General features: G+C 43.1%; 1 protein-coding gene across 1 annotated transcript; it reads left to right on the plus strand.

Annotated features, from left to right (window-relative positions):
• Positions 1–12,741: 12,741 nt before the first annotated feature.
• On the plus strand, positions 12,742–13,680 carry LOC107109663 (olfactory receptor 10R2-like). The gene has a single exon (XM_015410335.1). It carries the CDS (start codon positions 12,742–12,744, stop codon positions 13,678–13,680), a length of 939 nt encoding a protein of 312 aa, XP_015265821.1.
• Positions 13,681–16,208: the final 2,528 nt, after the last annotated feature.

Raw genomic sequence — 16,208 nt, forward strand, 5'->3', positions numbered from 1 at the left:
ACCAAAATTGCCCCCCCCCCCGATATTGAGCAAGGAAAACCTTAAACTTTATATTCCTGGAACAGTGCAAGTTTTTAATTTGGAAGTGGTTCCCCTCATCCTTTATGGTTTAGCTATTTGGATTAAAGCTATTTCTGATAACATTGATCAACCTTTAGCCCAGTTAGTGCAAGTTTTTAATTTGGAAGTGGTTCCCCTCATCCTTTATGGTTTAGCTATTTGGATTAAAGCTATTTCTGATAACATTGATCAACCTTTAGCCCAGTTTTAAGGAAGATACTGAATATTCCCTGCTGTATGTCAAATGTTTCGACAGATATACTTGGAAGCCAGAACATGGCTTTATGCCTTTACACTGAGATTAAAGCAGATGATTGTGTGCCAAAGATGATTTGTTAGCCACTCTGAATCGAGATACCCACAGATCAACTTGGATGAACACCCTGGTTGAGAAATTGATGATAGCTGGAATGTCGATTAATGATATTTTTGAGATGGGCATAGCCAAAGCTTTTTCTTTGATCAAAAAGCTACCCTAGAAATCGATTATAGTAGTCTGATCCTGAGACCCCACAGAGTTTGCTCACCTTTTGGTCTTTCCCAAGATCTTTTACCGCCCCCCCCCCATATGTACTGTCTTACCATACCACGTTACTGTAGAGCTTTCTTGCTTGCAAGAGGAATACCTAACATGGTTTTACAGGGAAGATATTTTGAATAGGTCGTAGTCTGACAGTATCTGCCCCTGTAGCCGAAATAGGAACCTGAATGCAGGTTCCTTGAGAATATAAGGGATTACTATATTAAGCCTTTAATCAACCAACCCTCCCCCTACACTCTGGAAACCCTGGCTCTTTTGCTCAGCAATAAGGATCCTAGCAATTTCAACATTTGTCTCAGTCCTTTTAGCCCTTGCATGAAAAAATAAGAAGCAAGTATCTGTGAATCAACGAGCTTCTAAGAGGATCAAAGGAAAGGAAACGTGGATGGATATTCAGAAATGCCTAGATTCCTTGTCAGAAATATTCTTGCTCGGAACAGCAACAAACATTAAGTGGATTAGCTGTTGTAGATTTTCTGGGTTGCCTGGCCACAGTCTTGGCATTGTAGGACCTGACGTTTCATCAGTAGCTGTGACCAGTGTTCCCTCTAAGCTGTGTGAGCTAGCTCACAGTTTTTTAGCCTCCGGCTCACACGTTTTTGTCTTAGCTCAGGGAGGAGGGCTCCAGAGCAAACTAATTTATGCAGCAGCCAAATCACTCGCTCAGAACTTTCACGCCAGCAACTCACAAAGGAGAATTTTTGCTCACAAAACTCCACAGCTTGGAACATTGGCTGTGACTGGCATCCTCAGAGAATAACACAGAGAGACCGAGTGCAGCTCTACATACTACATTCTACAGCTCTTCCTCTGGGTGATAATTCTTTGCTTCGAAGTAAAATAAAATTTATGGCATGATTGTTTCATCACCCATAAATGCTTGTCAGATCTTCTGGGTGAATGTCTTTCTGCCCAGGGATTTCCTCAGAGCTATTTGGACATCCTTGTTCCTCAGGGTATAAATGACAGGATTCAGCAATGGAGTCACCAACAAGACTGAATATGGTCCCTATGACTCACTAAAGTCCACATTCTGGTCACACTGTTCTGTACCAACTGTGGGATCTGAATATTGAGCCCATTGCATTAATCTAATCTAGATATTACTACAGCAGGCACCATATGAGGAAAGGAGATGACTGAGTGGTGATGGGATAACCATCACCAAGTACCTGAAGTGCTGTCATAGAGAGGGTGGTGCTGAGTTGTTTTCTGTTGCCCCAGAAGGTCGGACCAGAACTAACGAGTGGAAATTAAATTAAAAGAGTTTTCGGCTAAACATTAGGAAGAACTTCCTGACAGTTCGAGTGGTTCCTCAGTGGAACAGGCTTCCACGGGAGGTGGAGGGCTCTCTGGAGGCTAGATGGCCATCTGACAGCAATGCTGATTCTGTGAACCTAGGCAGATCATGAGAGGGAGGGCAGGGAGGGTTGCCTCAGTGGTTAGTTCTTGTGGCCCTTTCTTACACACCCAGGGAAATGCCAATCACCACTTTGGGGTCAGGAAGAAATTTTCTCCAGGCCAGTTTGGCCAGGGATCCTGGAGGGTTTTTTCCTTTTTTGCCATCTTCTAAGCATGGAACAGAGATCACTGGGGGGAGGTATTTATGAATTTCCTGTATTGTGTGCGAGGTTGGACTAGATGACCTTGGAGATCCCTCCCAACTCTATAATTCTATTATTGTATATGATTGTGAAGAGATTTCACAACCATTTTCTTCTTTCCTCAAGGGACTTTTTACTCTTACTAGCTCTCATGACAATTTTACTCTTACTAGCTCTCATGAGTTTAAAATGATGAAATACCAATTAGATAATATCCTAAGGGATTTAGAAAGTTATTTACAGTACTGTGTGCTGTTTACAGGCCATACAAAAGGAAGGCTATTGTGGCCAATTGCTGTCCCTTGGAATGAAATCCTACAGTTCACCTCCATGTAAGCATTCTGCTTTATAGATTCCTTCTTAACTCATTCATGTAGTATCGGTTTTGATAGTATTTTCTATGAATCTTAAGCAAAAGGCACTCTAGACACTTTGTAGATGGAAGTTCAGGGCTCAGTGCCTGAATTTCTCCTTTGCGTGCAAAAGGTTCCAGTTTTTGTTCCTGGCCTCATCAGTTAAAAAGCATGTAAATAGCAAGGCTGAGAAAGACCTTCACAAAGGACTTGGGAGAACTGCAACAAGGCTTTGGAATAGTCAACAACCAACAGGTCAATGGATGGATTTGGAGGTAGATTCAGAGGGCTTTGGGCACCATTGCTTTGTTAGGCAAATCTTTGGTTAACAATCCGGAACTGACAGGAGATGATTTCCATGGGGGTAGGGAGTGTATCTTGGTGCATTCGAATTCTATACCCATTGGGCTTTGAGGAACATGATGGCCTTTTAGTATTTATAGGAAGTGAAAACAATGACTTAACATCTGATTGGGTAGACGTGGCTTCAGAGGTTAGGTGTACCACCCATGGGAAATAATGGAGCCATTCTTTCCAATGCTTCCTTGACTTTGGCTCTTCACCATGCAGCCATCTTTTAGACTTTGTAGTATCTGTCCTAACCATGGGTGCATTTGAATTCTATACCTATTGGGCTTTGAGGAACATGATGGCCTTTTAGTATTTATAGTAAGTGAAGACAATGACTGGTCATTTTCACTGCAACTAACACCTTCCCTACCTGACTCTGCCAGGAAAAAAGCTGAATCCCTTACTTGCCTTGGAGGAGGGAAGGCAGTTCAGTTTAAACTGCCTTCCCTTGGCTTGCCCTAGCACCTCGTGGCTGTGGGGAGCCCAGGCAAAGTGGCCCTTGGAGGGCTACAGCCCCATGGCTGTAGGGCGCCCGGGGAAGCCGATCTGGGGAGGCAGGCAGGCTGGGGAGGGGATGGTATTTAAACACGCCTCCTCCCCACATAATAATAATAATAATAATAATAATAAACCACCCCCTATATGGAAGGCCTGACCACCAGGTTGTGACGTCATCAAATGTAGGCATGACATTCCCTGAGCTCTGCAGTTTCCAGCTACTGTCACAAGTGTTTTAACTTGCAGTTTCTCGTGTACCCAACAAGATATTCTCTTGATTCTTTCACTGCAGTATTCCAGACACTTCACACTATCTTACAGTGTTACTGAGTTCAGTTTCCCTTGCATATTTGAGTGTATGTTTCGTATAATTTACAAGCATATAATAGGGGAAAGTGGTGGATGTCTTTTGTATGATGGTATTGTCAATTCTCACTCTATTTCAGATTTTTTGGGGGGTAGATCAGTGGGTTTTGCTTCAGTTTGCCACAACAAATCCAGAAGGGAACTGGGGGGTTCTGCACATCCCCTTCTTCTGCTCAGTGTTAAAGCCAGCCTTATAGATTAGAATTTTCAAAGGACACTTAAAAGCACACTGCTTGTATCAAAGATGACAGAACAATGAATGTGGTTCATCACACGGCTGTCATCCCCACTTTGCATGTGAGCATAAATTGTCAAATAATACTAAGAGTTTAATAACTTCTGGTTTTCAGTATTAGTTTTTATTTACCATTGACACAGCATGAGATAGTAATATGCACAAACTCATACTTAGGTAACTTCACATACAGTAAACTTTAATCATAATCTCCAGTTACCAAAAAAGAACAGCTACACAGGATATTGGTGTACCATCACAAACGTTCAAGGGAACCAACAAATGTAATATAAAGACAGTACAACAACAAATTAATCCTCTTCTTTTCATCAAACAGTTCTGTCTGCCATAAGACGTCACTGGTTTGAAAGTGAAGAACACATACCTGTAAAGCAAAAGCACTCCAGGTAATTGAAATACACAATTGCGTACAAAATTGTGGCTCTGACAGTGTGCCATCCAAAATGTACTGCACAGTTTATGAAGTTCATAGCATAATTTCCAAAATTATTTGCACTGCACATAAGCTCAGTTTAGAAAACAGTTTGTATGCTACACAATAACATGATAAACTTTTACACACCCGTAACGATGGTGATGGAGTGAATTTATCACAATGGATGGAATTAATCCATTTCTCTTTCAGAAGAGCATCAGATGGAAACTTGAAAATATTAACTCTCTTATCCTCATTATAATTCCCTTGGCATCCAGGAACACAACAGCGAAAAGGCATATTTAATCCAGAGCTGAAGGACAGAAACTGTAGGAATTCTTATTTAAAGTTTGTTAGCAGAGTATTAAAGAGTCCATGGTGTGTTCAAAATATAAAATATAAAAGTTTACTGGAACCTAGCATTGCAAAAGGTGCACGGAATATAACAAAGAGCAAAAATCTACATCCTTACAGCTAAACTGGAATGGCAGAATGGTTGGCTTCTCGGTCAGAACAAAGAAACAAAGAGACAGGAAGAGACCCCATAAAAATGCAAACAAATGCAAACAACTGCTGTCACACCAACAGGCAACACTAGTCTCCTGTTATTGAAGTCTTTATCCAATACTACATCAACTGAATTAAAACTGCCAAATTCTCCTCATACTCTGCTATATTAAAAAAAACATTCCTCACAGTCTTAACTCCAAACTCTCTAACTCTGCAAAATTCAACAACACATTTAAAGGGACACAACCAATTAACTGAAATCATTACACAAAACAGCAGGCCTCTGCTTAGCCCCACATAAGCACAGGGGGATTTTTATGACTACTCTCATAGCCATGGCAGTGATGTCACGACTTGGTGGTGAGGCTTTCCATATAGGGGGTGGTGGCTCAGAGCGATTTACAGTTACTCAGAGAGACAATATTCGTGGGGGATAGGAAAGACAACATACAATATTTAATCACACACACATGGTAGCTGGTCGGAGGATCCATCCACAGGCTGTATCAGTCATGTACTGATGGCATATATTCTGTCGGCTGGCTGATGACGTCAGGGCCTTCCCTTCCCATGTTGCACTGCCACACTGCCACCGCCTGGCCGATTTGCTCCACTGCAGGGAACGCCGGAACAGATTATTTTGCCGCGCCGCAGATGTCAGTCCTGGCAGCTAACACCTCCCAAGGGGTGGTCCCCAATTTATCTACTTGCTGAAGCTTTTGAATCGCTGGGTAGACGATGAGCTAGGGACAAGGCTTGGTTGCTCACACCAGCACAGGGCTAGAACTGACAAAGCTTGGCAGTTCAGATGTTATAGTTATGCAGGGGATTTACCCACTGCGCCACCGCCTTCTTCAGCAATCCAGCTGCTTGTACTGGTCATTTTCACTCCCCAGCTACTGGGGGGGGGGAGGGAAACTGACCAGAAGTTAAACCTGGGGAAGGAAAGGCTTCAGTGCCATTATACGCTATGGGGACTTTCCCCATAGGGTATAATGGTGCCGAATACATTTGGCAGTACCGATTTTCCCCAAACACCAGTACCTTACCAATATTGGGATTCGGGAATATCGGTATATACCAATATTTCCCGTCTTCATTTACCCATACCTGAAAAATAGAAATATTTTTTGTGCACACCCCTAGCTGATTTGTTTTCAGTTCCCTTCTTAATAATCCCCATCCCAATTACACATGCCAAAGAGCAACCTGAATTTACTAAGCATGTCGTAAAGGCAACTGTAGTACAGAATCATTTATTTGAAGCCCAGACCTTGAAGTTCCCAGAACAAGCCTGGCAGGAAGCAACGGAGGCCTACAGGAAGACAAGCTGAAGCTTTCCATCTTGTACAGCAAGTAAGAGCTCCACCCCATCAAGGACGCTTCAAGGCTGCCAAACACATTTCTGTATGAGAAACCGGAGGCTCATTGCAGAGGAACAGTGAAGTTTCTAAGAATCACAGCAACCACTCCCATTATTTATTTATTTATTTATATATTCAACTTGATATACCGCCCTAACCCCCGTAGGGGTCTCTGGGCGGTTTACATGAAGGGTGCTAGCCACAATTTTAACCCTAACTGAGGCCACATTTTTTCCACGGGGAATGGGACAGCCTACCGGCACCCCAGGTGGAGGTAGATGTCTCTTTATTCTGGTCTGGCTGGCTTCCTTCCCGGCGGTATCGAGCTGTTGTTCTTCTGGCGCATTTTTTTTTGCGATCTGGCGCGCCGGCAGCGTCCTCCTCAGGTCCCGGCTATGTCCCTTTGGCTCTGCCGCGCCCTCGGGTGACGTCACCACGCGCCTCCTGCAGTACGACAGTCGCCTATTGTTCCCGCTGCCAGCCACTAGGGATCTCTCCTTCCGGCCTGCTGCTCACCGCTCGCTGCCGCCGCGTCGCCATGCTGCCTTGCTTCCACCGCCGGTACTCCGCCATCGCTGCCGTCTCCGTCGCTATTGCCTTCGCCTCCACATGCCTCGCCAGAGGAGGGTGCCCCCCACCCTTCTAAGGGTGGGTACCCATTTATCTACTTGCATGGATGTTACGTCTGCTTTCGAACCGCTGGGTGGGCGGGAGCTGGGACTAGGGTCAAGAGCTCACCTTGACCACGGTGGGTCTCGAACAGCCATAATGGCTGCTCGAATGTTGTTAAGGCAGGCATTTACTGCCTGCGCCACCGCTCCCCATTACTGCCGCAGGAGGAGAGTGAGCATTCTCTTCTCTGAAAACAGCAAAGCCTTTCCAGAGAAATACAATGTCTGAAGACATTGCATTAGCAACGCTGTCCATAGAATGACAGCAGATTAAAGAAATTTCAGGTTTTAATCATAAGACAATCCACGGCTCGGAAACACAGCAGAACTTTGGGCTAGTTTCATCTACATAAGGTACGTAAGAACAAAATAAAGAGACAGGAGGAGAAGCCATCCATGAAAGCACACAAGCCCACTGAACCAAGGTAAGAGACTCTTAAGTTCATTTACCTGTTATCTGTTAAGAAACCTTTTATTGTGCTTGGGGGTTCTTAGTGTTGCAAAAGACAAGCATAAAGAAGAAGAAGAAGAGAAGAAGAGCGGCTTACAAACTCCTTTCCTTTCCCCCTCCCCACAACAGACACTCTGTGAGGTAGGTGGGGCTATGAGAGCTCTGACACAAACTGCTCTTTTTCAAGGACAGCTCTGACAGAAGTATGGCTTGCCCAAGGTCATCCATCCAGGTGCAAGTGGAGAAGTGGGGAATCAAACCCGGTTCTCCCAGATTAGAGTCTGTGCACTTAACCACTACACCAAACTGGCAAAGACAATTAATTTGTTATGACCACCTCCCCCAATTTGCTGCCCTCTGCTCTACCAGCAACACTGGGCACCAGCGGCCACTCTGGGAGTCCCTGTAGACAGAACAAGACTGAATATGGTCCCTATGACTCACTAAAGTCCACATTCTGGTCACACTGTTCTGTACCAACTGTGGGATCTGAATATTGAGCCCATTGCATTAATCTAATCTAGATATTACTACAGCAGGCACCATATGAGGAAAGGCTGAAGGAGCTGAGTATGTTTAGCCTGGAGAGGAGATGACTGAGAGGTGATGGGATAACCATCACCACCAAGTACCTGAAGGGCTGTCATAGAGAGGGTGGTGCTGAGTTGTTTTCTGTTGCCCCAGAAGGTCGGACTAGAACCAACAGGTTGAAATTAAATCAAGAGTTTTCAGCTAAACATTAGGAAGAACTTCCTGACAGTTAGAGTGGTTCCTCAGTGGAACAGGCTTCCTCGGGAAGTGGTGGGCTCTCCTTCTTTGGAGGTTTTTAGACAGAGGCCAGATGGCCATCTGACAGCAACGCTGATTCTGTGAACTTAGGCAGTTCACGAGAAGGGAGAGCAGGAAGGGTTGCATCACTGCTTCGTTCTTGTGTCCCTTTCTTATACACCCAGGGAAATGCTGATCACCACTTTGGAATAAGAAAGAAATTTTCTCCAGGCCAGTTTGGCAAGGGACCCCAGAGGGGGGTTGTTGTTTTTTGCCACATCACGGAGGGGGGGGGAGGTATTTGTGAATTTTCTGCATTCTGTGGGGGGTTGGACTACATGACCCTGGATGTCCCTCCTAGCTCTTTGATTCTATGGTTCTATATGTAAAGAAGAGATTTCATAACCATTTTCCTCAAGGAACTTATCACTCATATCAGCTCTCACGAGGAATACCAATGAGATTATATCCTAAGGGGTTTAGAAAGTTATTTACAGTACTGTGTGCTGTTTACAGGCCATACAAAAAGAAGCTCTTTTTGGCAATGATCACTAATTAGTTTTAAATGATGAAACACTAATGAGATAATATCCTATGGGATTTAGACATTTGTTTACAGTGTTTTTTCAGTATACAGCCATATAAAAAGAAAGCTACTGTGGCCAATTGCTGCCCTGTGGAATGGAATTTTCCAATCTACCTCCACGTAAGCATTCTGCTTCATATATTCCTTCTTGGTTCATAACACTTCAATTGTGTTTTATAATAATCTCAAGTGAAAAGGCACTCAGTATGCTTTCTAGATTGAAGTTCAAAGGTCAGTGTGACTGAATACCTCCTTTGCATGTAAAATGTCAGAGCTTCTGTTTTGGGCACCATCAGTTAAAAGGATCTCAAGTAGCAGGTCTTAGAAAGACCAACACAAACAACTTGGGAGAATGGCCACAGCCAATATGCCCTCTAAGCTGAGTTAGTGTGAGCTAGCTCACAGTTTTTTAGCTTCTGGCTCACACATTTTCATCTTAGCTCAGGAAGGATTGCTCCAGAGCAAACTAATTTATGCAATAGCCAAATCTCTCACTCACAGGTTTAATGCTAGTAGCTCATAAAGTAGAATTTTTGCTCACAGGACTCCACAGCTTAGAGGGAGCATTGGCTACAGCCCTTTGGGATAGTCAGTAGTTCAGTGGACTGATCTGAAGGTAGATTCAGAGTACTTTGGGCAACCATTGCTCTGTTTGGCAGATGCAGAACTGACAGGAGATTATTTCCATTGTGAGGTATTTCGGTGAATTCTATACCCATTGGAAGGAGCTGCGGTGGCTCAAGTGGTTAAGACGCTGAATTGCAGGCTGTGGAAGGTCGGTAGTTCAGCAGTTCGAGACCCAGGTGCCGCATGATGGAGTGAGCTCCCATCTCTAGTTCTAGCTCCTGCCAACCTAGCAGTTCGAAAGCAAGAAATTGCAAGTAGATAAATAGGTACCACTTTGGTGGGAAGGTAACAGCGTTCCGTGTGCCTTGACGTTTAGTCATGCCGGCCACATGACCACAGAAACGTCTTCGGACAGCGCTGGCTCTTCGGCTTTGAAACGGAGATGAGCACCGCAACCCTAGAGTCGGATTCGACTGGCTTTCGAGCAAGGGAACCTTTACCTTTACCTTATACCTATTGGACATTGAAGAACATAATAGCTCTTGAATATTTGCAGGGACTGGAGAGACAATGACCAAAAGCTGATTGTGTAGACCTGTCTTCAGGGATGAAAGCTACCATCCATAGGCTATAATGTAGCCAATATTTCCTAGGGATGTTGAGAGACTGTGGGCTTCCTTGGGTGAGAACCATGCAGGCATCTTTTCAGACTTAGCAGTACCTTTCCTAACCTGGGGGACCTGCTCCTCAGTTAATGTGGTTTTAAACAGCTTTCAGGAATCATCCTGGATTTTAGTTTTAACATTAACTAACAGTGATGTCAGACCAGACATTTAATTTACCATATCAATTTTGGGTAAGTCATTAAAAACTGGAATCCTTGATAAATCCTCAATCAAAAAAGTTCTGGTAGACTTGGAAATATCTGAAGAAGTGTGTGTACACATGAAAGCTTATACCATGAATAAAATTTTGATGGCTGTAAAGGTGCCACTGGACTCAAAATTTGTTGTTATGTATAACAGTTAGATCTGAGTCCAGTACTATAATATAAATCTCATTGGTCTCTCAGGTGCTACTGGACTTGAATCTATTATGTATTGTATTTCTCAATCTATCAAAGCTTTTTAAATTAAGGATCCATTGAAGATTTCAGGGTTTTTTAATTCAGGTTGGTAGCCATGTTGGATTGAAGCAACAGAACCAACTTTGAGTCCACAAGCATAAGCTTTTGTGTGCATGCACATTTCTTTGGATACATAGTTTTTTATGTATAAGATCCATAAGGAGGAATTTCCTTTGCCTGGCAGGCCCTTTGGAATTACTGCAAATTGTGCATTATTTAGATTTATATAAATGCAAATTATACCATTTTTGATCAACCCATCCTAAAGATTTTTGTTAGAACTTTGTGAATAACATCAAAATTTATAGGAATCAAGAATAGTCCAATTTGGAAGATTTATGACCATGTGGATGCACAGCTATATGAGATTGTTTGTTTGAAAAAGACGCCTCGAAACGAGTCTCAACTCCGGGGGAGTTTGTCCATCGTTGCCAACTGATCTGGCTTGTGTTATTTGTAAAATATCCTTTGCCAACTGTTAATTGGCTTGTGTTGTTTGTAAAACATACATGAATATATGGTCAAAAATGGTGTAATTACTGAGTAAGGTATTTTGAAATAGTTTCTTTGGTTCTAATTTCTGCTAAAGGTGATAGCCGTATGAGCAGTACTAGATGACAGATAGATGATAAATAGAAAGATGATAGATAGGTGATAGATAGATATAGATAGATAGATAGATAGATAGATAGATGATAGATAGATGATAGATAGATAGATATATAGATAGATAGATAGATAGATGATAGATGATAGATAGATACAATTTAAGAGATAAATTTTAGGTTTTAATTAAAGGGCAATATCCATATCCCCAAAATGACTGGCATTTTAAACGGAGGACACCTTTAATTTTATACAGCAAGTAGAGAGGCTGTATGGGGAGGCAGACAGATATGCTATTACTCTGGGGGTTGATTCTTGATACAAATCTACACCCTATAATGAAATTAGGCATATTATAGAGCATGTTTTAGATACCACACTTCTACTGGATACACTCAAACATTTCCTGCTGGATATGTTGGATTTGGTTCCATATAAAAATTATTTTGCTTTGAAAATTCTGTTCTCACATCAAATGGACAGACAGCTCCAGGGCACCATGCTCAGCAAATTTATACATGGCTGGCCAATCACCAATTTTAACAAACTAATTTCACCTCTATTTTTAAATATTATAGTCAATATGTATTGATGACCTTTTTATAATATTTTCATCCAAACACAGAGTTTGTCAACAGGGGGAATTCCACATACACATTCAATTGGGTCATCGTTATAAGTTTAAGAATATTCCATTTTGGGATGTTTTGGTGTAGAAAAATAATTTAGTGTGGTTAAATCAGCCAGTCATTAAAGAACAATAAAAATAATTCCAGGATAAAATTGAAGGGTATTTAAACCTATGGACAGGAATGCATCATTAGGTAAAGGTTTCCCTTGCTCAAAAGCCAGTCGAATCCAAATCTAGTGGGTCTATCTTGCTTTCGAACTGCTAGGTTGGCAGTTCATGGCAGTCAATTGGCAGTTCATGGAGAGCGACTCCAGTGATTTAGTGTTCTAAAATGAATTAAGTCATACTTTCAGTCCACAGTGGTGCAAATATGGTTGAATGGTTTAGCTGTTTTGAACATCAACAGTGACAAGGCAAAGTTTCTTGATTTTTCAGACGTTATTCATGAATCTTTCCAAAGGAAAGCACGTAAAGCATTTCTAAATGTGAAGAAGTGATGTGTTTCTGATCTGAAATTCCCAATACAGAATGTATTTGGTGCTTCCCATCACAGTACTGTACTTTTAGTATCATCTTAGTATTTTATAATTAATGTGACATAGTTAAGAAGTGCTTTATCAGTATATGTTATTTTTTTAAGGTTCAGATAGGGGATTACAGCTGGTATGGATAATTCCTGAAACCTTTACAATCTGAACTTCGTAAGGATTTACTTATAATACTTGTATTTTTGACATTGTATTTGGGTTTCTTGGATCATATAGTTCTAAGAATAAATTGCTTTATTTCTTGGAAGTGGTTGTGATTTTGTGCCTATCGAGCGGCTCCATACAATTCTATTTCTTTTATTCTGTTCTATTACTTGTAAGTATAACACGGGGCAAGAGCTACTGGTAGTGTGTCCAAGAGCCACATGTCTCTCTGAAGCTACTGAGTATCATTGGTATAAAGTCTCAACTGACTGGCACAGTTTCAAATTTGTAAGAGTGTAATGGTTTCTTTCCAGATGCTACATCAATGAAACAAAGAAATCAAAGCATGGTGAGGGAATTCATCTTGATTGGATTTTCCAGTTTACCAGACCTGCAGGTCCCACTATTTATGGTGTTCTCCATCATGTACTTGGCTATTTTGGCTGGAAATATCATCATCATCGTTACGATAAGGCGCGAGTCCAGCCTCCACACCCCCATGTACTTCTTTCTCGCTGTGCTCTCCACTTCAGAAACCTGCTACACTTTCACCATCATCCCCAATATGCTAGTAAATCTTCTAAGAGAAAAGGCGACTATTTCATTCATTGGTTGCATGATTCAGATGTATACATTTTTGGGCTTTGCATGTACAAACTGTCTGCTTCTTGTAGTGATGGGATACGACCGATATGTTTGCATATGTAAACCTTTACATTATCCGGTTCTGATGAATCAAAGACTCTGTACTAAACTGGTGGTCTTTTCAGTAATAGGTGGTTTTTTTATTTCGGCAGTCTATTCATATTCTGTGTTTACCTTGCCATACTGTGGGCCAAATAAAATCCATCATTTCCTTTGTGATATAGCACCTTTACTTCAGCTGGCCTGTGCCCAAAATTATATAGGGGAAATTCTCATTTTTCTTTTTTGTATTTTAGTGGTGGTTTTCTCATTCCTTCTAATCCTTCTCTCATATATTTTAATCTTAACTACAATACTGAAAATTCCCACAGCAGAGGGCAAGCACAAGGCTTTTTCAACGTGTGCCTCTCATCTCATTGTGGTGGTCGTGCACTTTGGCTGTGCTTCCATTATTTACCTAAGGCCCCACTCCAGATACACGTCGACTGAGGACATGTTCATCTCTATCACATACACACTGGTGACTCCATTGCTGAATCCTGTCATTTACAGCTTGAGGAACAAGGATGTCCAAGTAGCACTCAAGAAATCCCTGGGGAGAAGCAGATATGGTGGATGAAACGGTCGTCATAAATCTTACTTCCTGGGAAAACAACAAATTATCACCTCGAGAAAGATGTACAGTGCCCACCACTTAACAATTGTTATGATATGGAGAAAGACTATTTCTGACACAGATGTAGGCATTTGTGAATATCGATCTACCCTCTTATTAAAAATATGTTCTGGAAAAAGCATCATTTAGGTGTTAAATACCACTTCTGATTCTCTGCCTAGCTTGAAAGAGGCCAAGAAATTGGATTGAGAAGTGAAATGATAAACATGAAGTGCTAAAGACAAACTGAAATGTTTCTCAACTGAAATGATAAACATGAAGTGCTAAAGACAAACAGGTTCTAAAATATCCTATTGGATATGGCCTGAAATAAAATTTGTCTCCCATGGCACCTTAAAATCAAACATATTTTTCTAGGGGTTAGGAAGCAAAGTTCCAATGAAATAAGCATTGATGAATGAATCTTGTTCACCTAAGGAACTGATATGGCCTGAAACCTCACAAAGAAAAGCTGATTAAGCCTAAGCTATTTAGAAGAAAAGCGAGCCTTTCATGTTTATGTCACATAGAGCAACTCCATGAAATATTACTGGTATAACTGGATGCTGAGATCATTGTAGATTCCAGAATGACAGGATCATCAGTCTTTATGAGACATCAGAATATCTTGAGATACTTTTCAGTCTTTCAAAATAATACCTAAGCCACCAGAGAAGGCATTTTTGGCCCTCTTGCCAGAGTTAGTTAGTGAGCAGCTCGTCTCCGGTGTAAATGAAGTTTGACTTCCAGACCATCCTCCCATGGGGCTAGTTTCCTGAAACTATCACAGATAGCCCCGCCCCCTGAAAATTTTTGGTGACACTCCTGCATGACGTTTCTAGATCAGGGGTTCCATAATTACCCATGGTAACTATGGCGCCCACCAGGGGTCGTTTCCTAGAAAAAGAGCTAGGGGAACTCATTAGCATAACTCATTAGCATATACCACACCCCCTGCCATTACCGGAAGTGTGTCATAAGGCCACACCCACCACTCAGTCTTAAAGGTTAGTCTTAAAGGTGCTATTTGTTAGTCTTAAAGGTGCTATTTGAACTCTTGGACTATTTTGCAGCAACAGACTAACACAGCAATGAAGAGAGAAAGTTTTGACTTTGCTGCCCAAGAGGAAAGGGGAAGTGTAAATATTTTAATTAATAAATAATATAGCAGCTTTGCACCCACCTTCAGTTAAGATCATGGGAGCAGGCTGCAGGCTCCCTTGGACCTCTCATTGCATTTGGGAATCCCTCCCTCCCTCCCTTTTCCCAGCTTTGGGGTAATGCAAGTCCTGTCTTAAAACATCCTGATGGTCGCTGTGTTAGCCTGTCTGCAGCAGTAGCAAAGAGGAAGAGTCCAGGAGCACCTTAAGGGCTACCAAAATCTGTAGCCGGGCAGGGGCTTTCCTGCCTCACCGCTGGCTTCTTCAGATACAGCTCAAATGTAGAAATAAGGACAGATGGACTCACGTTCTCGCTGCATCTGAAGAAGCCAGCGGCGAGGCAGGAAAGCCCCTACCCGGCCACAGATTTTGGTAGTTTCTAAGGTGCTCCTGGACTCTTCCTCTTAAAAAAGGAACCCACCTCTGCTCTTAAACATTCCTGCAGACTGCGGAGCTCTGATTAAAAGGGGGCAGCGGCAGCATCTCAGCCAAATAAACAGCAAGCAAAACAGAAAGGCTGGGTGGTATCGGTGCAGGCGAAGCGCCCATTTATGCGTTTGAGGCCTGGAGGTTCCCAAGCCCTCTCCGGGTTCAGCGACTCCGGGGAAGCGCCAGCCGCTGCCGCCGCCGGGCTCCTGCTTGACTTTGCCTTGACAGGGCGTGCGCGCGCTTGCCTCATGTTGCAAGCCGTGTCTGCCTGAAGACCCCAGTGGGAAATGGGGGGGCCCTCCCTTCGGAGAAGACCTCGGCTAGCACCGGAGCTCCCACCCTCCCTCCTGCTGACTGCAAATGGCGGGGGAGAGGGGGCCGGGGGGGGAGGCTTTCGGTGGCAATGGCCGAAGTGCTGCTGGTTGGCTCTGTGAGTGTCGCGCATCTCGGATTCCCTAGTGGGGCCCCACCGCTCCTCCCGCCTGCCTGCTCACTCCGGCACAAATCGGAGCTTCCTCCCCCTCCCCCTCCCGTGCCCGTGGCGGGGCTGCGCTTTATTTACGGAAACGGCGGGGCCGGGCCTGCACGCGTTATCACGTGGCAGGGGGTGGGGCTTCTTTGTGTGCCCCGCCCCTCCGCACCTCACCCAGGGGATGGCAATCCCCCGTGAACCCCCCCCCGAATTGACCTCTGGCGCCCACCAAGTGAAGCCACGTGGGGCTTTTGCCCAGCAGGGTTTCTGACTGCCCACTGAAGATCGGATGGGCTATGCTTTCTACAACGGGACCATGCAGTTACTGAGTATAATCACAAAAACAAAATACACTGTGGAGAGCACAAATTACTCAAGGTCAGATATACGCAAGTGCTACTTAAAGGCATATGTCTCAAATACAGTTAATG

This window comes from Gekko japonicus, unplaced genomic scaffold (assembly GCF_001447785.1).
Source record: "Gekko japonicus isolate JY-2015 unplaced genomic scaffold, Gekko_japonicus_V1.1 scaffold1546, whole genome shotgun sequence".
Taxonomy (NCBI): Eukaryota; Metazoa; Chordata; class Lepidosauria; order Squamata; family Gekkonidae; genus Gekko; species Gekko japonicus.

Coding starts and splice junctions, on each gene's coding strand:
- LOC107109663 (XM_015410335.1), top strand. CDS start 12,742: ATGAAACAAAGAAATCAAAGCATGGTGAGGGAATTCATCTTGATTGGA.